At 40.2% G+C, this 27,897-nt stretch overlaps 1 protein-coding gene across 1 annotated transcript; it reads right to left on the reverse strand.

Moving 5' to 3' along the window:
* Window positions 1-405: 405 nt before the first annotated feature.
* LOC135467353 (sacsin-like) lies at window positions 406-27,760 on the reverse strand. Its single transcript, XM_064745124.1, has 8 exons — window positions 27,729-27,760; window positions 23,309-23,427; window positions 19,779-19,880; window positions 19,287-19,434; window positions 16,882-18,335; window positions 14,177-14,318; window positions 2,646-13,324; window positions 406-726 (listed from the first exon to the last, which is right to left on the reverse strand). Exons 2-8 carry the CDS (start codon window positions 23,417-23,419, stop codon window positions 406-408), a joined length of 12,957 nt encoding a protein of 4,318 aa, XP_064601194.1. The 5' UTR covers window positions 23,420-23,427; window positions 27,729-27,760.
* Window positions 27,761-27,897: the final 137 nt, after the last annotated feature.

The following is a 27,897-nucleotide window of genomic DNA, read 5'->3' on the forward strand; positions in this document are numbered from 1 at the left end:
CAGTATTTCTGACAGCAAGTAAACGCAAAATGTAAGCACTATAGAAGTAAGTAGTAAAAGATGGCGCCAACATTAGGCCATATATACAGGATTGATATATATATTCATTGCGGGGGTAAATATAGGTCAAGAAATATTAACACTTTTTGAAATGACAAAGACATCTGAGCAAACATTTCAGGATTATTTGTACTCGCTTGTCGATCTATTATGAATACCTTGCTCTTTGGACCGCCACACTTCCTGAAAATCTTCAAACATGGCCCAAACATTGGATACAATTCTGTCCAACATATGTTTGCTGTCTTACCCATAACCAAAGCATAATTTCGATGCGAAGACACCTACGTACCAGTGACAATAGTTAGAGTAATTTTCACCGTTCCTTTTCATTATATTATCTCTTCAATTGCGAAGGATTGTTAACACGTGATGAAGGATCTTCCCACAAAGATCCTTGCTTGTCTCAGCCTGAGTCCACGTGTACACATCGGATGGTGTCTGTTGGCCGTGCAGCATGTCTGGATACCTTGTTCTAGTGTATCCCTTATATCCCAGCGTCGTTTCCAGTTCCTGGGCAAGTTGGAACAATGTGGGGTCGTTAAGGCCGTCTGCAATTTCCCCCAACTCATGGGCTCGGATAGCGTTATGGTTGGCATTAGTCTTATACAGTACAGCTTTCATGGCTTTTTCTGCGACCTGTAAAAATATGTCATAACATGATGAAATTCATTAACATTTATCCGTTACATCAAAGATTTTACGTCTTAAGAAACATTACAACTATAAGAAACATTTTTTGCAACACTGCATTTTAAACAGCGGATTCTACGAAGGTCTTTTCTGGAAATATTGTGACCAGTGGCGTGACGTATGACAATGATAGATCGCTACAATTACTCCCAGATTCAATAGATAACCGTAGAATCCTATATGTTTTCACTTGGTTTAAAAAATTCTGAAAAATAAATCGTTTTCTGGACAGTGTTTTAATGGCCCTTCATCTGACATATACTTCAAGTTAGTGTTTTCTTTGTCTTTAAAAGGAAGGACAACACCAGAACAAATGTATACCTTCATCGCTAAAGTATACCAGAGGAAGTTAAAAAAGTACAACTTTATATTTTTGTGATGTTGCACAACCGAGATATTGCAGTTAAAAAAGCTGAATCACGCAAATTGCGATAATCGAAAGCGCCGCCGTGTTATCAGATTTATTCGGAAATTCCACCAGACTCGAATTATTTCTATAACCTAAGCACGCGTCTGATTCCGCTAAAATCCTTCGAACCTTGTTTTGTTTCAAAACCATAGGTGCGCGTGGTATGCATCACGTAACATCATGTTTCCGGTTGATCTATAATGACGCATCCCATGGCTGCTTAAGAATTCCTAATCAGAAGCTGATTTGAAAAGTAACCCAGCAAGTAAACAAATAATGTCTACGGTCTGTTTCCATTCCTCCCACTAAATAATTCAGGTTACGTTATTTGATGTCTATTCTTTTAAGATTTTTGTTACATAATCTAAGCCATCTTCTTCCCCTGGAATTGAGAAAATACTCTACAGTTATTCAAATAAACAAAAGTACTGCCTTGTTGAAATATCAAGCATTTGACTAATAAGGATACCTGTTCAACTCCCTGCCAGCACTCGCCAACTCTTGATGTTTTGTAATTTACGCCACAATATCACCCTCATGTTGCGCTTTACAAGTATGCAGAACTAGAGATCAGCGATTGAGCATCACCATCGTGTTGTTGTGCTCTATAAGTATCCACAACCCGAGACCACTGATTAAACATCACCCTCATGTTGTTGTGCTTTACAAGTATGTAAAACTAGAGATCAATGAATAAACATCACCCTCATGTTGTTGTGCTTTACAAGTATGCAAAATCCTAGATCAATGATTAAACATCACCCTCATTTTGTTGTGCTTTACAAGTATGTAAAACTAGAGATCAATGAATAAACATCACCCTCATGTTGTTGTGCTTTACAAGTATGTAAAACCAGAGATCAATGATTAAACATCACCCTCATGTCGTTGTTCTTTACAAGTATGCAAAACCAGAGATCAATGATTAAACATCACCCTCATGTTGTTGTGCTTTACAAGTCTGTAAAACCAGAGATCAATGATTAAACATCACCCTCATGTCGTTGTTCTTTACAAGTATGCAAAACCAGAGATCAATGATTAAACATCACCCTCATGTTGTTGTGCTTTACAAGTCTGTAAAACCAGAGATCAATGAATAAACATCACCCTCATGTTGTGCTTTACAAGTATGCAAAACCCTAGATCAATGAATAAACATCACCCTCATGTTGTTGTGCTTTACAGGTACACAAATCCCGAGATCATTCCAGGCATTCCGTCTTAAGTTAGTCAACATTTAACTTAAGACGGATACCAACACACAAAAGGCAAAGTCGTAAATTTTGTAATTTACAGTAAATAATACGCAGATAATGCATCAACGAACATTGCCTCAATTTAAATCATTGTGATTCGACAAAACCTGAGATCTACATTTACACGGTGTACAATTCAACATGCCGTCCATAGTCTAGTTAATGCTTTGCCCAGTTAGGGAAGCTCAAAATCTTGGACTAAAAATCTGATAAAGGTTACTTACCTGCTGACATTTAAAACAAATCCAAGAATACGAAGGTTTCGGGCCTTCCTCGTCGTTCCCGATGGCTTCGAAGTCAGCCTGTGCCTGACGGATCCAGCGGCGACCTTCTGACGGCTGGGGGTTGGGGAAGTTAGATGAGGTGTGACCGTAATACCCTTGGTAGCGTCTGCCATCTGTCGTATCCCTGCTATTGAACGCTCTGAAATTCTGTCCATACTGGTTTCCTCTCCTGTTTGCTTTAGTGAAGAAATTTCCGTACGATCCTCCTGCGTAGAATATTCCTCCCCTTGTAGTGTCACTGGTGTCATTTTCCTCTTCAAACGCGGAAAAGTCGCCATTTTCGAACCTCTTTACCAGTGCCAGTATATACTGAGCCACTTTAGTACAAAACTCTTCCCGTTCCGGATTTTTATCGGGATGCCACTTCAGAAGCAGTCTCTTCAAAACCTTCTTCTTGGTAATTTCATCTTTGTGCCATGCGTCTTTCAACAATTTGAAAATTTCCCTTTTCACCTCTTGTAAAGATTTGCTCTCTGTGGCGTCAGGTGTGTGTGTGTTTGTTGCGTGTCCTGAGAAGACCTCTATTTCCCCTGTGGTAGATATCTGTTTCCTGTGGAATGCGTACAAGTCAGTGGCAGGAACAGTGATAATCTCGCCTATGTCAATCTTGTACTCTGTTTGCCAGTCTGAAGCGTCAGCCGCTGAACACACTTCCTTGACAATGGCATATATGTATATTGCATCCCCATCTTCTGATGACAGCATTGGGTCATACGCTTCATACCCCACGTACTGCCCAGGTTCAAAAAATGTGAAACTTTGGTCCAGCAAAAAATGAAATTTAACAGGGACGTAACTTCCAGGGATTGGAAGGTCAGGCTTTTCCTGAAGAGGTTCGTTCATGTGGAACTCTTTAATTCCTTGCCGATTTAAGTAGTCATGAATAGACCGCTGATTGTAGCCAAGAACAAGGACCTTAATAATAAGTACCAATGCTTTGGGTGGCAATTTCATGTGGTAATTGCAAAGGCAATTGCAGATCTGCATACAACATTCATATTCATCATCAAGTAGTTTTTCAATAAAAACGATGTGCATTTCAGATGTATTTTCTCCTTTGACTTCTTCACAGTGTTGTGGATGAGAAAAGTCTTCACTGTTTGAGATAATACTGCCTTGGTACATCAGACAAGTGCTAATTTCCGAGCAACAGAAGATTCTGATAGATGACAGAAAGCTCTGTACTTCCTCAATTTCCACAGTGCAGTCGTGGCGTCCTTCCTCAAACCTATAGTGTTTGATCAAACGTATGATTCCATGTAGAACCTCAGGCGTGGACACCACATTTTGCAGCTTCAGACATTTTTCTGTCTGCTGACACTCAGACCTGCATGACTCTGTCAACTGTGCCTTCACCAATCTTGACAGAAGGCGGGGCCTGTGGCTGTCGGGAAGTTTGGCCCACAAGTCTATCTTATCAACATTTTCTTCATCTAGGTTTAGCAAAAAAACAAAATCGAGGTCTCCAGTAGCCCGTTTCTCCACATAAGAATTGTCAGAAATAACAATATCACATGACTTCTGAATGACACAGGTTTCGCCTCTTTTTCCCGGAAGATACAGTTTGCCTATTTGAACCTGTCCTTCAGACTTGCACAGCTTCTTGTACATTCCTTTCATTGCTTTCAATGCTGCCTTCATTTCGTTGGGTTCAAGGTCGTTATCCTGACAAGTTTCTCTTATCCGAAGAAGAACGTTCTCGTAGTGACTTACGGCCACGTTGTTACTGACACCAACAGAGACCAATAGTTCGCAAAAGGGGCCCAACTCTTTAGGAAGCGTAAATAAATATGGAGTAATCTCATTCTCTGATTTCAGCTCCACCACCACTTGGTCTGGTTTAGCAAAGCATCTGTGATCCTTGATTATCACACAGGGTAAGTTATGAAGTATTTTCTTCAGGTCTTCGCTTAACTTCTTACTCTGAAGAAACGTGTATATGCCAGAGCAAATTTTCAACAGTGTGTCCAAGGTTTTGTGTTGATGCTTCTGCAGTTGTTTGTCATTATTCATGCTCTGTACTATGTTCCGCAAATTCTGAACAACTGCTTCGGGAGTTGGTTCTATTTTGACACCCAATCTGTTCAAAATGTTCTCTTTTTCCTTTTCGTCTTTTGGCACACAATACTCCCTGAAAACATCACAGCTTGACCACACCAGATCTTGGTGTTCCGGCAATGCTGAACTGTTGAAACAAGTCATTGATGGGGAAGATTTGTAGCACAAAGCAATGGCTTGAAGCTCGTGACTCGCAGACTTGGAAACCAGGAACTTTATATTTTTAACTTTTTCAAGAAGAGCGGAATTTTCTTTTTGTTCACAAAACAAATTCTTTATTAAGCACTGGGATTTTTCAAGAATTGTCTTTTCTTCTCGCTCATTGCACCCACCTTCCTCAAGCTGTTTAGCCAGTTTCACAAACATGTCTGCCGACACTTTGTTGGTGAGCCCAGCCATAGTTAGCATGTAATACCATTCATTTTCACGAAACGGTTCCGGGAGAAACTGGTGCCTTTTCAGCATTGCCTTGAACAAATAATGTTTGTGATCATAAAAGAATGATGCTCTCTCTAATTTCTGGTTATAGGGAATGAATGACAGTTCTTGAAGGGCTATTTGTAGATCGGATAAGTTAACATTTCCATCTCGCTTAATTAGATTATCTCGGACGAATTCTAGATGAACACTCCTGGCTTTCTCGTCGAGGCGGCCAAACCCTTTAAAAATGTACTTACAATAGAAATCAATTTCTGAACAGTTGTCAAGTTCCAAATAGCGGTACAGGTTGATGAGCCGGATGTTCTCTTTCAAAAGTACCAACGATTCCTCCTGAGACCATTTCTCCATACCAACACAAGGAACCGTTTTCGGTAAGACTATTGCTTTAACACCATTTATCTCAATACCTTCGTTGTACACTGTCACAAACAACGGCATCTGTCCTAAAAGGGCCCTATGGTCTGGGATCTTCTTCACTTCTTCTAATTGATCTGAAAAATGCTTCAAAATTCCCTGGCAGAGCTCAGGTTTCAGGAGATCGATGACATTGGCTCTCAATGACGAAGACAATGTTTTTGATATGCCCGTCAGAATTCCTCCCACATTGGACAAATGAACTACCAATTCATCCGGAAGTGTATCAGTCTTTAATGTCCTAACATTCTCATCTAAACTGTGAAAGATGTAAAATCCTCCCTGACGCAGATGCTCAGAAATTGGAAAATGACTGTCCATAAATACTTGATCAGCAAATCTTACAGGGACCAGATAAAGGCATTTCTCTCCCTTTTGTGTCCTCGTGGCAGGTAACAAAGACCACGATAGAATGTCTTCCATCGATTTCTGAGCTTCTTTTTGCTTTGGACGCATGATCTCTTCAGTCAGAAAATGCCACACGGATCTCAACCAGAAATTATCAACCACTGTCCTGTCATCCCAATACACGGGTTCATTGCTTCCAAAAACCGACTCATCTAACTCTTTCCGCAACAGAGTACTGAAATCCTTGATTCTAAATTGTTTCACTTGTGGGATCTTTGGCAGGTTTTCATCATCCAAACTAAGGATGATTCTAGCACGGTGGTGAAGAAAGCTACCGGCAGAATGTGGAACTACCTGTGAGTGTTTTGATACAAAAACTTTTTCCGACTCTCTGAAAACCTGCAACGTTTTATCATAGGTCAACAGTAGCGGTAGCCCTTCAAGGGACTCATTCAGCTTGTCATATTTTGTGCAGTATGACAACAGTTCAAAGAAGGTGCCTTCTGTTTTGAAACTTGTATGTTCTAAAGGACATGGAAGGTTGCCTATGACGCAAAGAGGGTATTTACCTGAGTATGTTCGCAAAAACATCACAACTGATTCTGGTGAGACCACTTCTACGCCAATTTTGGCTTCACAAAAGTTTTTATAAATGCTCAGGGGAGTGCTGACAAGATTGAAATCCAACGCAAGTAAGAGAGACGCCATTGTTGAAGACCGTAGTGGCGTTTCCCTAGCTCTTTCCACTATGCCATATCTATAGAAACCCGACACAGTTTCGTCGCACTGTGTTTTCAAAGTATTGAAGAATGCTTCAAGTTCATGTTGTCCAGTTGGCGGCAGCCATTTTTTCACGACCTCCTTCCCAGATAGGGTTTTGTGTGTCACACAGAGCACACGACTGGATGTGGAATCAAGATGTTTGTAAACTGCTAAGCACAAATCCTTCCAGTAGTGGTCCATAGCCTTCTCATTTAGTGGAAAAAATCCGTGGTACTGCTCAATGGAACCTTGTACTGAATGAGTTGCTTGAAACAGTACTTCTTTTAAATCCACAATGCCTGAGGCATACAAAGGTGCTAACAACTGCTCAGCTAAAGTTTTGTTCCATTTTGTTCTAACATCTCCATGTGGCGAATAGTATAGGTGTCTTCGTTGTTCATAGTCCAATGCAAAATCCCCATCAATGTGCACAGGCAGTCCTGTTAGCACTGGCAGAGGAAGGCCACAGAAAGCCTTACATTTTCTCTGTCTTGTCTCTATCAGTGGAAATGCCACGCCACCAATGGGCAAATGATTTAGTGTTTTTTGACTGATGGCTACCTTTAACTCATCTGGAACTTCTTTGGGATTTTCAAACCCAATCCTTTGCTTCACAAACCACCGTTCTGACGTCTGCTCTTCCTGTATTTCTACGAGGTATTTCACCTCTGTTGTGGTCACATTTTCAACAGACAATCCTGAGTGTAATTCAGTAATAACATTTTGGCGTTGCAGATGTATTTGTTTCTTCTGTTTTAAACTGTCTTTGTCCAAGTTAGCTTTGATTTCATATACCGTTTTCAGAGTTCCGTCCTGCGTTACGTCAATAATCTTGATAGAGTGCACATTTTTGGTAAATAACAAGGCTTCTTTACTTTCTTTCTTGAATTCCTTAAAAAGATCGTCCAATTTATTCACCGATATTGGTTCATTTTTGATCTCTGATTTTTCGGCCATACTCGCGTTTCTTAAAGGAAATCTGAACAATGCACCAACGGTATTCTGATTAAGAATACTTTCCGGATAACAAGCAAACGAGTCCGGAAATCGCTTTCGAACCTGAGGTAGATTTTGCCATTTCATGCCACTCAACATTGGAGACATGTTTGGTATGTATTTGCGATTTGGATCAAATGCACACAATATTTCCTCTGTCTGCCTTTTGATCAGAAAAGACGGAACATCCGTCAGATGGTAAACCACGTTGAAGCCAATTCCATATTTCCCCGTTTTCAAAGGGTCATCTCTCTTGCTTCCCTTCCCAAGACTTTGAATTCCTTCCAAATCTTCGTCAGTAAAGGCTGCATCACTGTACACACACAAAGCAGGGCCTTGCAGTTCCTTCCATTCTTCAGAAAAAATCTTCTTATTCTCGTGAGATCTCCAGTCTTTAATGAACTGTATCTCTGTAGCACCAGCGTCATCCGCATTCTGCAGAAGTTCTTTCATAATTGTAGAATCACAAGGATAACCCCGTAATATTCCTTTTAGTCTGTTTGTAAGATCTTCCTTTTGACCAAACGGAATTTGAAAGCCCTCAGCATTCTGAGATAAACACCAGTGCTGTTTAGTTTTTACTCCCAGCAATTCAGCCGTTTCTGGGGAGACACTACTGTGAACGTATCTCATCACCCCACTGGAATCATTTATCCAAGAACAATCATCAAAGCACAGCATTTCGGACAAACAGAGTTTACCATCTTTATCTGGTAGCATTATTTCATTGAGATCCTCCTTTGACAGGGTACCATGTTCAGATTTTACAGTCTCAACGAGAGCTGTCAGCATCCTATTCAAAAGGCGTATGGTGTTCAAATCAAGTGTGACGTTGTTGTATATCTCGTAGAACTCCTGAAGACTATGCACACAATCAAAACGACTAAAGTTTCCCTTTACACCAAGTAAATGCATTGTGTTTGGGTACAGTCTGCTATACCTTTCACTCAACCTGAACAAAAACGGAGAGCAATTATAGTTGAACTTGAAGGCTACACATTGAGGAGACACGTGTTCCTTCTCATGAAAAATACTGTTTAATTCTGTTATTTCCCTCGTCCATTTCGGGATTTCTTCAGATTCTGTGCAACACTTCTCCAGAAAGGAATACACCTGTTCATAAATCTGTTGTAAATTACTTATTTCATCGCTGGAGAGCTCAGATGTTTTAACTTTCGTTAAATGACGCAAATGCAGGATCAAGTCAGCCGCAGAAACTTCACTTAATATTCCAAGCTTCTTCAGAAGAGTCTCTGGAACATATCCCAGTCCGTCGCAATTCAATACCAATCTCTGAGAGCCTATGAGGTTTATGCCTTTGTCATGGTACAGATTTCTTGGACACTCAAACGTTGGTCCCCCGTCTGCTTTCCACTGAAGTGATGAAGGCCAAAGTGTAGGACGGTGCAGTACAGGAAGAAATCGTAGTGTGTTCAGCTTATCCTTGTCATCTGTGGAGAGATCCAGGGAATCTGTCCAGTTCATTTTCACAAGAACACGAATCAGGGCTTTGAGCCTACTGAGAGCTTTATCTGGCTGATGCTGACTTAGTCGTTCAATTGTACTTGCCCTACCTGGAACTTCTGCCGGAGGCAAGATGTCCTTTAACATTCCTAAGTCTTTCAGGACATCCAGCATCAGGGGATTACAGAACGTGATCTTACTTCCCACAGGAAATCGATTTTCCGAATTATCATAGAGGCAAGCTATTTCTCCCTCTGGATGTATCAGATCACAGGGCATACACAGTGATCCACAGTAGTCCACCGGAATACAACGTGTTTCTTTCAAAGCTCTCAATAGGATTGGGTCTCTACCCTTCAGAGCATGAAGCACCAACACATCTCTCTGTTCGGGTTCTATTTCTTCTATTCTTGGCAGGAAAAGTTTCGTGAAAAATTGATGAATAGAGAATGTGTTTTTATCAACAAGCTGGCTTCGTCCAAACCTAGAAAAACATTTTTGGATATCTTCGGGGAGGTCGACGGCTATATTTTCTGTTTTCTTGACCAGTTTATTAAAAACTTCAAACGCCACTTGTCCGGTCTTCCCAGTATCAAATCGAAGTTTGCTTTCGAGGAATACAGCATTTTGCATGTTGGTGAACCTATCTCTGCCTGGAAGTATTTCTTGCTGATCAGATGACAGAGAGCCATAGAATCCGCGAAGAAGAGGCTCCAGGTAAGCGTCGCAGTTTGTTTCTGTTGGCCATAGCTCGAACATCTGCTGGTGCCCTTTGGCTGCTAGCAGTTGTAGGGCGTTGATATAGGATTTTGCCAATGAGTCTTCAAGGAGAATTTCATTCCACTCGCTCCCAAGGTTTTTCTTTTCATCGACATTTTTTTCAGACAGACGACGTCGATCAGATGTCACAGAAAAACTTCCGTTGATCAGAACAGGAAGTTTTGTGGGTATTGGCAATGGCAGATAGCAATAGACCAGCCCGTGTTTTAAAAATCCTGTGGGGCTCTTTTCAATAGGTATGGCTTCGTAAGACTGATTCCCTGTCGTTTGAACTGGGATGACCACACTCCCTTCAGGATGAAGGGCTTCCATTTCTCGGTTTACTGACAGAAAATGAGAAACTCTTTGACCCCCCTTTGAATTACCCTTAAACCAAGTAACTTCAGTTTTTCTTTCACATGCCGGTTTCAAATTAAGCTTCTCACATTTTTCTATGTTGTTAATCATTTGAACCATTATCATATGGTCAGTATTTGACTTAGAAACTTCAAACAACGGAGTTTGTGTTGATGCATCAGTTTCCGTACTTGACAGATGGAAAAACTTGATGTTTGTCACATTTCGGGTGAACATGAGTAAATTCCCGGCACATTCTAAAGACATTTGCAACAGTTTGATCATTTCTCTGTGACTGTAGTGTAGATTGCTGATCTGACTTCGGTCGGCCTGGTCAGACGTTCTCAGTGGAAAACGAAACAGCGTTCCCTGGAAATTCAAAGCGTCCTCTGTGTCAAAGTCACAACCGAATACACCGTTATATGGTTGAAACTGTTCTCTCAGCTGATTAACCATTCTTCTGTTTTTCCTAATGTTCATTTTTAATCCAGGTTTGCCAAGAAAAGTCTCATGAGGATCAAAGATGACAAAAAGATCCCTGCTAACAAAACTTGGCACATCTGTTAAGTTGTACACTGCGTTGAATCCTAACCCAAATTTACCAATCTTGGCAGCTTTGTACAGCTTAGTAGCCCCGCTTATTTTGGTGATGTTCTGAAAGTCTTCATCCGTGAACACTGCGTTGTTGTAGGCCCAAAGCGCTGGGCCTTGGCACTCCGCCATGTTTTCATGTATCAGTCGATTTCGGAAATTTGCATTCTGTCGTTCATCATACAGAAAACACACTCTAGTTGCCCCGGCGTCATCAGCATTCTGGACAAGCTCTTTCATGACTGCAACCCCATCCGTGTAATGCTGTATTAGGTTTCTCAGGCGTCTAGTCAGGGGTTCTAATTGGCCGTAATTCATGTCTAATTCCTGAGCATCAAGCAATTTGTCCATGAGGGGTGACACTCCCAGGGAATACGCAAGTTCACGTGGGACATTTCTATGTACAATGTGCAAGTCTCTATCATCGGCTAAAATGTCCTCCACACTGATCCACTCGGAAGAGTCATAATAAACACACTGGTTGGCTGGCATCATTTTGAAATATTCGTCTTTACCAGCAACTTCCACCGGAATTAAAATCCTGGCTGCTTCCAGCAGATTTCCTTCCTCAACATAGGCTGACAAGTGGTGTAACATCCTGAGAACAATCTGGATATCACGATGTACCTTTGCTTTTTGTCTTGCTTTTGGCTTTGAGTACTTTTTTTCTATCATATGAAGAACGTCTAACATCATCTCTTGATCCTGATTTTTATGACACCCAAAAGACAAGAAGAAATCCTTCAAATCACGCATATCTACCGGCAGACACACCATGTATGGTGCCAGATCCAGGTCTTCATTTGCTTCCTCAACATAGATCTTTTGAGAAGAACTAAATTCTTTACCATTCCAAATCCACTTGCGATCAATTTTTTGGTCATTCATTTCTGACCAAATAGCTTGATAACTGAATTTCTGAAGTTCTCTGTAAATTTTTTTCACAGCCGTTACGAAGAAATCCACATTATCTGGATCGAAATTCCTCATAGTGATCTTCATTTGTTCTAGTAGCTTGGATAATGAAGGAGGGCGACTCAATTCTAACATCTGCACCAAATTTGACTTTTGAGTCTGTGTCAGATCATCTGGCAACACTGTAATTGGCATAACTGAGCCAATCAAATTTTGATATCTTTTGTCCATTGCCTCTGAAGGTTTAGCTAGAAATCTAGTTGAAGAAAACCAAGGCATTTTTTGTGGAAAATGGCTTGGTCTGTCTCTCTTAATTGGCAAGATTGCCACTGTTTTAAGTTTATCCACAATTCTTGATGACAGATCAGTCCGATCCGCTATGGCAGATATTACTGCACGACATTTTCGGTTCAGCACGTCGTGTTCTTTTTCTGTCTGCATGTTTTCCAGCTTTACAGCACAGGAAAGTAGATCCTGTTCTGTTGGCCTACTCTTTAAGCCTAGACTCCGAAGTATGGGTGTATAGTTTTCCCATTCTTTGCCTGGAAACACATCTTCTCCCACAAACAGATCCCTCAGTTTAGGTATTGTCGGATCAAACAACTCTGATAGCTTTCGCAGCGTTCTTTCATCATCTGTACATGGTATAAAGGAAATATTTCCAACCAAATCCCAAACTTCTTTGTTCAAACCTGATCGATTGGAAAAGATATGTTCCATGAAATGAATCACCTGGGAACGCATGTACATGTTGGGCTCTAGCCGCATCTTTTTAAGTACTAGCAACACCAGATCTCCGCGGTTAAGCTGCTGAACGCCAAGCTTTGCACCCAGGCTTTTTTCTGCCAATGATCCATACTTTATCAGTTTACAAGGAAAGGTGATCGGGATGACCTCTTCAGGAGCAGACTTTTGCAGTTCTTGAACAGAAACATGGCTGATATTTTCATTAGGGCCAACAGCTTCAAATAATCGAAGAGAAGTAAGGAGTCCGTGTTCTTGAAGTGTAAACAGTCTGTCACAACTGGCAATGAATGTCACAAATTCTGACCTCTGCTCTTTTGATAGTGACAGGTCCATTGTGTCATGGGTGTAGTCTCTCGCAGTAGACAAAGCTTGCAGAACTGAGCTGGCTGTCGGCTCAAGGACAAACACACCAATAACATTTGGGTGCTTCAACACTTCTGGTACAACTTCTGTCAACACCTGGACGCCCATTTTCTTAACAACAGATTCCACAACACCTGACAGAACTGTCCTGCCATATCTCTTTAGGACTTTCACTGGAGGATACTGAAGTTTTTCAAGAGTAACTCCAAATGGTGCTGAGATGGGCAGAAGGGTTAGTCCTTGAAACTCGCGAAGGTTAGATGGGAATTCTGAGCACAATGCCTTCCAGACATTGGTCATCCACAGCTTGATACGTTCCCTATTTTGTCCACCAAAGATCTTAGTCACCTGTTCTATAAGCTTTCGGAAGTCATCCTTCCTGACAGGTCTCAGTTGTGTCTTCCCTGAATTAACCAACAGAAAATAAGTCAAAATGGTTGCATAAGGTAACAGTGACGTAAATTCTAGTTTACTACCTGCAAATGCAAATGTGCCAGAAAATAGCAACAAGAATGGAAGATGAGCTAGAATCAATGACTGTGGGTACTAATGCCCTGCTGTTGACTATTATACAACATATGTATACTCAAGTATAATGTAGAGAAACTTCAAGTATAATGTACAAACACATGAATGTCTGATAGATCAGAAGATATGCCCCAACCACGAGCGCCTTGCACGCGGAATATACAGTAACCTATGGATTTCATGTACTCAATGGAACATATGATTCTCCTGTAGTTGGTTGGGAAGCTATGAGCAAATTAAAAAAAACATGACCCTGTACATATAGAACTGCTGTATGGCCATTCTCTTTTCAACCTGGTTTCCTCGCTTGATTTGAATGAGAACCATACAATGCCTCTGCACACACAATTTTTTAAACAGAATTGAGCAATATTATTTAGAGGTTATTGCACATGGACCAAAGACAATCAAAGAAAACCCTCAATCTGCAAAAACTTATGAATAAACCAGGCTAGTTTGTTAACTTGTATATTCTAAGTATCACCTGTGAGTTTCATGTAAAATGTTATGAAAACTGAACAATATTTTGAGCAGTTTTTGCATGCCAGCAACAAACAATCAGAATCAAAGAAACTGTTACATGTGCAAAACACTGCCACCGAAAGCATCTAATCTCCCTCTCACACAACCTCTCCTAACTAAGTGCAGGCAAGTTAATAATCTAAACAGATACAATAGGGCTTCCAGCCAAAGGTTTGAACCCCTAAACATTCCCACAAACATCATACCTGACTGAATTAAGATCTTCAGTTTCTTTTTCAGGCCATCCGGAAATTGATGTATTGAAGATTCAGTCAAAAACTGATTTTCTAACCCTGGGAACAAGCATCTGTCAAAGGTTTTCGTGGCACTGAACTTGGTCTCCTCTCTCTGTTAAAATAAAAGTTTTATTTCTGAGCGGCCAAATCCTGGCAGTGCCAAGACTTTTTTCGTTTCAATTTGATAAACACAAAACTATACTTTGCAACATTAAAATCACAGGCAATTTGTATGGAAGCACTTGTGTGATAAATGTATATAAAGATGTTGCTATCCTGATTATTGCAAATAGAAGCCAGATGAAAGTGATAGGAAGCAAACTAAGAATGAAAATAAATATTTATTTAATTCTGTATTATTAGCTTATATACAATATTATATACTATATACTCATTTCTATACAATGAAATGTAGCAAATGTCAGGTCACAAATTATAGATAGTGCTGTACAAAACATTTTCAATTTCAATTTCATTCGAAATTTGTCAACAGCTAGCATGCAACTTATCAAATGGGCTTTGTGGCTTTGTGACTTGGACTTTTGAAGCGTACATGAAGCAAACAGCATTTAATTAGATATCTGTGGGATTTTTTACTTTTTTGAACATCCAAATGGCACAAAAGTCATTATTTGCTGAAGTTGGTTAGAGACAATATTTCCCAAAAGGATTTTCACATGATTCGGAAAATCCATTAACACTTGTACGGACTAGAATGTTACTTAGTTTGGCTTCATATAGATTGTTTCATGAACCATTTGTGATGTGCATTGATTGCACTAATGGTACATCCAGTTTGAATGGAGAAATGTAACGATCACAGTGGACATGAAAATGCATGTGGGTTTAGGTGGGGCTGTTGTTTTGAGGCATGATAGGAATAAGTGGCGAAACAACACCAACATCAGGGGTTCATAGAAGTCGTCGGGAAGAGCCAGTATTCGGTCTGTCATTTCAATAAAAAAAACTCAATAACTGGTTATAATTGATCAATTTGAGGTCGTGTTTTGAAAGAAATATTCAAAAGTTCAATTTGAACATATTCAAAGTTCCGTGAAGCAAACTGCGTTACGAGTTATCTCTCTTTCACAGATATTTTCATGACCCTCTCCATTGATTAGATTTAAGAAGTACAATTTTTGGAAGCTGAAGGGCGTATGAAATCAAACATGAAACATGGTAAGTTTTTTTAGTCTCTGCCAATAGGTTCTCACCGATAATTTGACATACTTCGGCTTCTGGTCGTTCTATTTATGACTTAGCGTTGCGCGAATGACTGCATGTGAACGCACGCGGTCTGACTGGTTTCCTTCCTCTGACACCAGTATCAACTAGCCATAGGAGCCAGCTTGAGTTCCTATATAGGCAGTGATAATTACTTCAGTCAGTGAAGTATAGTAACGTACTAAAATATTCAATTTTTGTATCTCAAATGGTATGTCGGAACAAAAAACCCCTCAATTTCAGTGGAAAAAAACTATGCACCCCTGAATACAGGTAGGCCACATAGGTGGCCTCTTTCGCTATCACCGCAGAGTAGCGCCTGATAGCACAGAGGCTTTCCCCTGCCCGTTGGTTTCAGTAAATGAACATCGATCACCGTTCACAGCACTGCTTATTGCTGTTGTATACTGTTGTGTGAGTGAATAAATCTGATCCGAATGTACATGCATTTGGTTTGAAACAAGGAAATACACACTTATTATGGTCGATCAGTAATTGGCAGAAGTATGCAAGCTGCATTGCCATTACTGTACATAGAAAAGTCTTCAGAAACTGACTTCAGAAACAGCAAAAGTAAGGGTGACTAGAGAGCCTATAGCGAGTATCAACCTTGTTCACAGGAAGATGAGTATTTCCCTCCCTCAACGAAGTGTTATCAAAATCTGCACAGTAATTTGGGGGGAGACATATGGACAAAATTGTGTCTACACGCAGACGCATGGGCAGGCAGGGTGATTCCATTTTACCCACCTCCCTAATGTGACGTGGGAAATGAACGAAACACACACACAACTTGTGGTGGCCAGGTCTTTATGTGTATAATTTTATTCACTGGTCCCATGAATACCCCCCCTCCCTGTTGACCAGGAACACACCAGGAGATACACAGCGTATCCAGACCAGAATACCGGTACATCACACAGTCAAGACATCTGTGTCCACGAGATTTCGCTCAGAACTCGGCAGTTAAATAATATAAAGCACTCCTTTCAGGATAGCTGCAGACGGAGAGGCGAGAAGTGACGTCATACAAACTGCATCATAGCATGACATATCCCAGGCGTGTCATAACAAACTATATGTGGTATAATAATATAAATTATCCGCATGTTCAGAAAGATATATGGGGATTTAAACCCTAGGTGTTTCATGGAATGCGGGGTCAAAAAGAAAAATGTCAGTCTGCGCAGTAATTTAGATACACTGGGTATAATATTAGTATCACAAAGAAAAATGACGCCAGTCTGCTCAGTAATTCAACTATGCAAGGTTAAAATTTCATATACCCCTAGTGGGCATGGTGTGAAGTTCTGACAAGTGTATGTCAACATTTTAACCCACTTGATCAGCCAGTGGCAATCAAGAATCACGAATGATGTAGGGACAATGTCCTTTTTTAGGCTTAAACCTCTTACAAAACTAACAAATGACTTAAAGCCATTCATTCTTACCTGGTCTTGGAATGTTGTGAAAGTACCATCAGACAGTGGGAGAAGTCTTATTCCCCACAGGTCATCAAAGTCTTTGTTTTCTACGAGATCCTCCATGATAAAGTTCAGAAGGTGCAGCTTTTGGAAATGACTCTCTTGTTTATATGCTAAGGTTTTCTTCAGCACATTTCTAACAAATCTTGTTGTGACCTGCTCCATTTTATTCCCAACAAAATGACGGACTGTGTCAAATAGACCTTCTGGCACACAAGTCACTGTTATTCCCAGATGCTTTAGAATTCCTAAAACTTCCTCTGGAACAACTGACTTGTCCTCACAAAACACAGCTTCTCTGAACGTCACCCATCTGCCCCCACCTTCTTCTGAGAAGAAACATGGCTTGGTAAGAATGTGTTCGTAGAAGCCCTGAACCACACCCACCCACATGTTGGACGCAGACCCTACTGAGGGGAATGCATTGTAAACAGCCTGCACATAGTCCTTTGGATTTTTGTGTTTCTTGGAGGTCTCTATCAACTCGTCAATCAGCAAAGAGTAAACCTTTGGGACAGCTTCTGTCAACAGACCACGGTTCCAGCGACAAGATTTATCCCTTTGGCTGTCCCAGCCTTGGTGCTCCTCATCTGCTGTTGGCCATTTTAGATGGTGTCGGTTGGAGCTGAGAGCAAAATACCCATTGACATGCACAGGGAGTCCAGTCAGACTGTTATGCTGAAGAGGGAGGGGTAGAAAACAGTACACATGACCTTGTAGAGCAGTTTCCATTAATTTCATGTCCAGAATGGTTTTTCTTGTCAACAATGGGACATCTACGACAGAAACTCCCACAAATGGTGGATAGGACAGGGCAGGATCGTCTGACAGAGCCCTCAGGGAAGAAGACATTTCATCTCTCCCCAACTTTATTGACTTCACAGTCCAGTTCAAACGAAAATTCAGTCCAGAAGAATGATCTTTGACTTCACAATTCACTGAACTTGTCCATACTGAGGTTGGCTCTGCTGCCAAAGCCTGGTTAAGGATCTCTTTTTGATCTTTTCGTTGTTTTGCACTTTCATCAGTAAGACAAACACTGAAGGACAATTTGGGGGTCGCCTTCCCCTGTTGAGGACTCCAAATTTCAACACACTCCAGAGACTTTAGAAAGACAAGAACTATCATCATCTCAGTTCTGAAACATTTTAGGAGATCACACACTCTTCCATCATCATAAACCACGGGTGACAGTTCAGAGCAAGACTGTCGTAATGGGAATCGGAACACAGTTCCATCAAAGCCATCTGTTGTAGCTCTATCCAAACTGGACATATCCAGCACTTTCCCAAACACCTGTCTCATGCGCTGCACTGTTTTGCTCTTCAGGTTAGAAAGCCGATAGGTCGCACACACTCTGTGTTCTGGCTTGCTTGGATCAAGAAGAAGCAGAGTGTCCCCGCTGGTGATGCTTGGGAAGTCTTCAAGGATAAAAAAAAAACAAAAAATAAGAATCACAACTTTCACTTTGTGTACCTGACGTTTGCCTTTAAACTTGATAACCTCCCTGAATATTTAGCATGTTTAGGGGAAGAGTTACATCTGCAATATTATACAAGACACTGTCTTATCAAGTCTCTATCAAACTTTAATGAAAAATTCTTATTTTAATCTGTTCTCACGTACATTATGCTGAACACCAGAGTGAATCATCCTATCAAACCAACAGAAAGAAACACTTATGTGCACATTTTTCAAATAACCACTGGAGGTATGGTTATCTCTTTTTGTAAAAAGATAATTGCAAATTTTGCTACTTCAAATGGGAAAAGGGACAAAGTCACCCAACATATGTTAATATAAAGTTAATGTCCTTATGCAAGTTATCTGAAAAAAAATTGATGCATATATAAATATATACTCAAGAATATTTCATTTTTACGCAAACAGTTATATTCATGGTTTGGGTGGGTGGGGGTGGGGGGAACCATGCAGGATGGGCGCATTGAAAGGCATTGCCATTCATAAGAGACATGTACCTGACATACTCTGAGCTGTGAGAGCTGAAGAAATTGACATGGACAAATCTAGGCGTATACAGAAAGAGCAGGCCTTAACCTCATGGATAATTGTCTGGATGTATACTGTTTCCCTGGGTATACATGTAAATATATGCATCTGATTTCATATGCAGTCTCTTCTGCGATCGGTTTATTTTATTAGCAGGAGACTAGTCTGGAAACTACCTGGAATTATTCTTTTGCTTAATGGCAGCACAATGGCAGCACCAAAATAATACAGTCGCTGGAGTGAAGAAATGATATTATTACTTCCATTATCATTTCACTGATCTTTTGTCATAATGTGATCTTTTGTCATAATGTGACCTTTTGTCATAAAGGTAATTTGTCAGAAAAACCATGTGCATGTACCTGTTATGTGGAACACAGACTTAAATCCCAGTCCATAGCGGCCAACTTTCAATCGATCCACCTCTTTGACACTTTTGCGCAACATCTTAATTCCCTCCCAATCTTCCTCCGTAAATCTGGCATTATTGCAGACATATATAGCTGGTCCCTGCAACAAAACCAAGTAAGTTGCAGATACTTGAACGCATGCATTTATGGGATGATGCTGTGCAACCCAAATAAGAAATGCACATCCTCACATGAAAACGTAATCATAACTGGGGGAGATGTGCTGACACGGACGCATTATCTACTCATTAAAGTCCCACATTGGAGGTAATCTTACTGCAGACAATCCTGAAAAATTATGAACATTCAATTCACCTGCAATCTGTTACATTTTTATTTCTTTGACAACAAGTTATTAAAAGGTTTTTATCCTTCTTCAATGAATGGAATTTTTTTCAACCTTCTTCAATGAATAAAATAATGACAAAGTGCCCAAATTATTACCTGAAAATGAGGACAGGAACTTGTCTCGCGTTCTGCACCAAAACTGTCATAAATAATCCTGACTTGGGAAGCTCCAGCATCTTCTGCATTTTGTATCAACTCCTGAAAAAGTATATGCATTGTACGTAGTGGTTGTGGAAAGACCACACGGTATCCGGTGTCCAGTGGCAACGAAGGTATTAACAGGCTTGGTTTGTAAAATGGTGTGGTTGTCAGGGAACCTTGTGGGTTCAGGCACCTCAATATTAGAAGCACTCATCCAACCTTAAATGATGCCAGCGTTGGTTGCATGTGTAAACAGTGGTATAAATAATCCTTAGCATAAACTGTTTAACCCAATATATTTCTGACTGTTTCTCTCAGTTGTTAAAATGACAGTGTTAATACCACACTTTAATCTACATGACGCCAGCCTGATTACACTTACTAATGCACAGTTTAATAAGATGTTTGCTGACCTACTCATGTCCAACTTCTGATAGACAGACAGGTTTATAATCCCACTAACTCATGGAGAGCTTTATCACTCTGACTCATGCACAGTTTCATCACACTAACTCATGTAAAGTTTCATCACACTAACTCATGGAGAGCTTTATCACTCTGACTCATGCACAGTTTCATCACACTAACTCATGTAAAGTTTCATCACACTAACTCATGGAGAGCTTTATCACTCTGACTCATGCACAGTTTCATCACACTAACTCATGTAAAGTTTCATCCCACTAACTTATGGACAGCTTTATCGCTCTGACTGTGACACAGTTTCATCACACTAACTCATATAAAGTTTCATCACACTAACTCATGTATAGCTGCATCTTACTACTACTGTAACTCATGCACAACTGCATCGCATGACTTACTCATGTACAGCTGCATCGCACTACTAACTCATGTACGGCTGCATCGCATGACTAACTCATGTACAGCTGCATCACACTATTACCTCATGCACAGCTTCATCACACTAAGGGGCCTCCGTAGCTCAGTCGGTTAGCGCGCTAACCTAACTCACCTAAGTGAAATATTCTTGAGTGCGGCGTAAAACACATCGCACTACTAACTCATGTACAGCTTCAACACACTACTAACTCATGTGCAGCTGCATCGCACGACTAACTCACGTGCAGCTGCGTCGCATGACTAACTCATGTACAGCTGCATCACACTACTAACTCATGTGCAGCTGCATCGCCCGACTAACTCATGTACAGCTGCATCGCATGAATAACTCATGTACAGCTGCATCACACTACTAACTCACGTGCAGCTGCGTCGCATGACTAACTCATGTACAGCTGTATCACACTACACCTTGACCACATTATCAAACTCATGAACAGATTCATCAAGCATAGCTTCATCACACTAACTCATGTAAAGTTTCATCACACTATATCATGTACACCAGCATCACACTACTAACTCATGTACATCATCGTACTACTAACTCATGTACGGCTGCATCGCACGACTAACTCATGTCCAGCTGTATCACACTATTAACTCATGTACAGGTGCATCGCACCACTAACTCATGTACAGCTTCAACACACGACTAACTCATGTGCAGCTGCATTGCTCGACTAACTCATGTACAGCTGCATCGCATGACTAACTCATGTACAGCTGCATCACACCACTAACTCATGTGCAGCTGCATCGCCCAACTAACTCATGTACAGCTGCATCACACTACTAACTCACGTGCAGCTGCATCGCACGACTAACTCATGTACACCTGCATCGCACGACTATGTACAGTTGCATCGCACGACTAACTCATGTACAGCTACATCACACTACTTACTCATGTACAGCTGCATCGCATGACTAACTCATGTACAGCTGCATCACACTACTAACTCATGCACAGCTGCATCTCACTAACTCATGTACAGATGCCTCACACTATTAAGTAATGTACAGCTTCATCACACTTACTAACATACAGCTTCAACACACTAGCTCATGTCCAGCTTCATCACACTAACTCATGCACAGCTTCATCACACTTACTCATGCACAGCTTCATCACACTTACTCATGCACAGCTTCATCACACTAAGGGGCCTCCGTAGCTCAGTCGGTTAGCGCGCTAACCTAACTCACCTAAGTGAAATATTCTTGAGTGCGGCGTAAAACACCAATCAAATAAATAAATAAATCATCACACTAAGTCATGTACAGATTCATGAAACCAACTCTTACAGATTCATGAAACCAACTCTTACAGATTCTTCAAATTAACTTACGTAAACCTTCACCAAACTCACATACAGGTTCATTAAACTAACTCATGTACAACTTCATCATCACACTATTTCATGTTCGATTCATCAAGCTAACTCATGCACAGTTTTGTCAAACCAACTCATCCACAGGTTCATCATACTAGCTTATACACACCTTCATCACATTTTCATGATCACCTTGATCACACTAACTTATGAACAACTTAATCACGCTAATTTATGAACAGCCTAATGACATTAACATATGATCACACTACTCATGATCAGTTTCATCACATTTAATACCTTAGGACATGACAGCTTAGTCCTACTAGATAATGAAAAGCTTCATTAAACTAACTCATGATCAGCTTGTCCACGAGAACTCATCGCACTAATTCATGAAAGCCTTGATAAAACTAACTAATAAAAGGCTTGATCATGGTGTGATCACACTAATTCATGACCAGCTTGATCACACTAACTCATGAACAGTTTGATCACACTAATTCATGAACAGTTCGATCACATTAATTCATGAACATTTGGATCAGATTAATTCATGAACAGTTTGATCACACTAACTCATGAACAGCTTGATCACACTAACTCATAAACAGCTTGATCACACTAACTCACGAAGAGCTTGATTACACAAACTCGAGAACAGTTCGAATACACAAACCCATGACTAGGTTGATCACACTAATTTATGAAAAGGGCAAATATGTTGTCATATACGGGTCATGATGTTGCAGGCATCTTGCCAAGATCGACCTGCACCTGTTCTGGATCAGTCAATTTGTCAAAATGGATTCCGCAATAACCTGACAAAATGTCGAGGTCGAATGAAGAATGAAAGTTCAGATATTTAAAACAATCACTCTAATTAGTGTTGCCTCCATTCTTCTTCTCTTTTTTTTTTTGCATTCAAATTGCCCATCTAATTCATCGTCTGCTGGATACGCTTAGAGGTGAAAGGACACATGGCTGGTTGGAAAGCAATTAACTCACATTTTTGTGAAATTTGGAGCATCAGAATGCAGGTTCTGATTTTTGCCTCATCCTTATTAAAACTGTACGCACATCTGTTTTACTGGCATATATCTCAGGAATTTCACTACAGAACTTTTTGTTTCACCAGAATGCATTACTACATGTATAAGCAATAAAATATAGTAAGATCAACTGTTTCTGTGATTTTATCAATGTGCATTACAGTGCAAATAGTGTGACATAATTTTGACATACTCTATGATCTAACTTATAATGAGATAAAAGAGTAACAACCTTAAATATCTGCCCATTATCAGGATACTCCTCCAGGATGGCTCTCAAGTCCCTCACCAGAGGAGGTCTCTTCATGTCCGAGAGCTCTTCTTCGGAGCCTGAGCTCTCCATTGTGTAACCTAAACAGAAAATGAAATCAATGCGTCAACACCTGTATAATGTACATGTATATTGTAACAGCCTTTATCACCCGCACCATGCATTGGGCAAACTCAAATGAGCCCCTTACATGGATGAAAATGATGTGCATCTGTCTATCCGCTGGTCCGTCCATTATCCCTTCTGTTTATCCATCTTATACCTACAGTACAGCCGGATCCTAGCTGAATATCCTACGCCTATCGTGACCGGACCTTACATGGACAGTCCGGCCATCATACCCGGTACAACCATGGGTATATCATCCTGCCATCCTGATCGGAACTTGGAATTGGGCGCAAGGCTACCAAAGAACTCACCTGTACAAGACACCTGAATGTAAAACTTCGGCCCAATTGCATAGAGAACTGAAATTGTGAGTTTAGTACATTAGGGTAATTAATATGCTCACAGAGCATCAGTGATGGAACATCCCCCTTACGTAACTGTGCTTTATATGCATGTAAAACGTCAGGTCAATACATACAATACTTTTTGAGATACCACCCTAACATTTTGTTTAACATTGATTCTAATACAAAATACACAAAGTCAGGAATTCAGTAATTTTCGGTACTTAATATGCACACATCCAATCAACGATGAAATATTCCCCTCATGCTATTGTGGTTCACATGTGTGCAAGCCTTGAGCTCAATACCTGCAGTACTTTTTAAGATACCACCCCTAATATTTTGCTTAAAATTGCTTCTTTTATTATTGCACGCTGACATAAGCTACGCCTGTTCTTCACAGGCGGGCTAAAAATTGTGTTGAACCCACATAAAGAAACATAAGATTTGGTATCAAGGTACAAAGAATGCAAAACTTCAGCTCAATACACAAAGTACTGACACATTTACTTCAACATGCATTTTAATTTTAAAGGGAAATCATGAATTTTGTAATTTATGGTGTTTACAATTTACGATAATTTACATGCACACAGCGCATCAACCATTTCACATTCCCTCATGTCACTGTGCTTTTTTGTCCCTTTGCATCGTTTTAATGTTGTTGTGTGTTATATGTGATGACAACACAGCATTTTGAATACCTGTACTTCTAGACCAGTGACGTCTAATAAATTGTAATTTACATATCACCGCATTTTTACCCCTAATTCTGCTTAAGCCATGGTTCTAGGGTGCCTGTAAAATGTTACTATTTATGCAATTACATGAGCAATCAGAATATTAATAAACACACAGCACATCAATTATGGAACGTTCTCCTGATGCTATTGTGCCGAATGTGCTTGTGAGCTCAGTGAAACTAAGTTTTAAGATACAACCCCTTACATTCCCCTCAACACCACATTCCCTGTCTTTGGAAGCCGACGTCAATGGGTGAGCTAAAAATTGGGTCAGTTGGTAGGGAATTTAGTTTTATTTTTCTTCTGCCTAATTAAAAGAATAGGAATTTCAAAGAGAGAAATAAAAAAAATCCCAACAAAAAAAAATATTTTTACTGATGGTCACAAGTTCATGTGCTGTACATTCCACAGCGCCGTTTTAATACGCAGGTCGTCATTACTGTCTCATTCCATCTCAATTTGGCGTCCTGCGAAGTGTAAGACCACACAGTTTTCATCAGGTTTGTCCAACATCAGATGAGCTTTCCGTAGGACTTGAACCCCGATGTATCCTTGCCTTATATCACATTCAAGACAATAGCATTGCCAATCAAAATTTCAGTCCCTCATCATCCAGCGAGTGAGAATTTATAACGCCGTCAAACCGAAAGTAAACCTGCACAATACATGAACTCCGACCCGTGTCAACTTCGATCTACGTTGTCATACCAACCAAGCTATCGAGTTGGCCTGACGCTAAGAGCGCCAGATAACACGATATCTTGATGTCACTGTAGTTAAATATGGTTTAATTGAGATAGTCATGTACATTTCAATACCGCTACTCATTTGCGTGGCATGGTTGTCACCCAACTAAGAGAACCACCGTGAAGTGCAATAGTACGACAGGTGGCGTATTATTAGTGTCATGTTATTTGATTTGGATATTTTCCTGCTTTGAACATGCACTTGTAGAAGAAATAATTAACGGGCTTTAGTTTTAAACAGCGGGTATGTACCTTGCAAGTTGCCTATGGTTAATATTTCCCTTGTTTTGTACCATGGACTATAAATAACGTTTTTCTTGATTTGTTTTAAGAAAACTTAATGTAAAATTTCATTTATCTGCCTGGGATATGTACATGTAGGCCTATATTCGTACAGCAGAAGGGCACCAATGCGGTCGCTGTGAGTTCAAGTCCAGCTCATGCTGGCTTCCTCTCCGGCCGTAAGTGGGAAGGTCTGCCAGCAACCTGCGGATGGTCGTGGGTTTCCCCCGGGCTGTGCCCGGTTTCCACCCACCATAATGCTGGCCGCCGTCGTATAAGTGAAATATTCTTGAGTACGGCGTAAAACACCAATCAAATAAATAAATAAATAAAATAACAGCAGAAGGGCGTGGAATATAACTTCATGGTCAAGTGGAGTCAGGACCATTACTGTCTTCAGTCCACCGATGTGTTGCCCTCATACATGGATGTTTTATTGTGCTTTCATAGCGTTAGTCGGTCGACGAAAAGTTGTTTATGGTGAGCTCGATAAAGAATATAACCAGGTCAGTTCATTGTTACCGAGTGCGGCAATGCAAATAGCGTAATAATTTGTATTTCTATTCAGAGCTCTTCATAACTTCAGAGCTCGTTTGTGTCATCCCTCCACAAGAATATACTTCTCATACATGCACAGACATGTCAGGTACTGGTAGACATGTTTACACATAAGTTACACTTATGTATGTCTTTAATAGCTATATGACAAATGCCACGGTGTCCACAGCGGTAATGTTGGTTTCAGAGATTTTTTTTTCTTCTTAAAAAATACTTATGAATATCGTCTTAAAATCGAAATTTATGTATGGCTGGATTTCTTGACAGTTAATTTGGACTGGGATTATTCTGCTGAAATTAAATCACTATGTATACGGTAACTTCAAAAATGCCTATAGAAGACTTACTTTTGTGACCTAAACCTTTCAATTACACCATGACATGTAATCAGAGATAAAAACAAGCATTCTGGAAGTATTGCTGTCGCAATCTACGCCACTACATCTTTAATACAATTAGAATATTGTAAAAAAAAAAAAGTCCGAGTTCAGATAAGCGTCCTGAAAATATTGTCAATAACGTGAGGAATTTAATGCAGCTTTATCTTATTTCTGTCATTAATAATATCATTCAGAACGTCACTCAAGGTGAATACTCAAGCTGACGGTTCATTCCAATGGTTGGACTGATACAGATATCTTCATACAAAATGAGATAACATGCATTTCTCACGTGAGGAGACCTTTTTTTTTTTGGCTGGCCTGCCGTTGAGGTTAATTTACAATGGCGACCAGATGAGCCTAATATATGATGTGGTGTAGCCAATAGGAACATGTTCTTTTTCTGTCATTCAGTAATGAGGTTACCATGGAGGAATAAATATGCAAACGTCTGGGATGAACGAAACAGCTAGAACAGTCCGAGCTTGTGACCTATCTTAAAAACCACTGTAATAAGTACGAATATATCGTTACATGTAATCTGACCTAGGCCAAAATTTGAAATGCGATCTTAAAGCTTATTATTCAGCTTTAGAAATTAATATTATGTTCACCTGATCAATGTTATCGTAAGACGAATGTGTCCGAAATTTCAACTTTCAGAACCAAAAACTAAGCATTTTGAAGAGGTTTTAAATTTTGACTTAAGTAATGGCTTTGTGGAATCGGTCCCGAATGTCTTGTATGGATTGAGCCACATGGTTTGGACAGGTGTTATCCTACTGGTGATGTTATTAACAGTTATTTTTAGTCACAAATTTCTTACTCTACTCATATATGAATGTGCATACGTCATAGACTACTCAAACAACAGCGGTAGCCAGAGATTGTGACCTGTCTTACGATCCTGTCCAATTGATCACTAATATGTCAGCATCCACCCTCCAATACATGGCACTTATATTCTTATATGCAATCAAAAATCCTCTACGGACTTTTAACTTGCCAAGTTTCTGATTTGGGGCAATATATAATCAATTAACATCCACAACATCGGGACGTCACATGCATCACAGCCATCCTCAATAGCTGTCGCCATAATTTCTATTTTCTCAGTTTGAGAGGTTCAAAACGTGCCGCGTGTTGCATGAGATAAGCATATACCATGGACTTCCAGTCTGATATAAAATCTTACAAGCTTTACAGATTGGCATTCTTACCTTAGGTCGCAGTCAGCGGTGCATCATAGACGATATTTTCAGTTACCCCGTGACTATGTCCGAGAGCAGCACTTATATAACTGTCAAACCGAAAGTAAAAATCTGAGCGGTGGTTGGCTTACATAAATACATAAACATGAACTCTGAACTGCTCTTAACCACGATCGTT

Source organism: Liolophura sinensis, chromosome 6, assembly GCF_032854445.1.
Source record: "Liolophura sinensis isolate JHLJ2023 chromosome 6, CUHK_Ljap_v2, whole genome shotgun sequence".
Classification (NCBI taxonomy): Eukaryota; Metazoa; Mollusca; class Polyplacophora; order Chitonida; family Chitonidae; genus Liolophura; species Liolophura sinensis.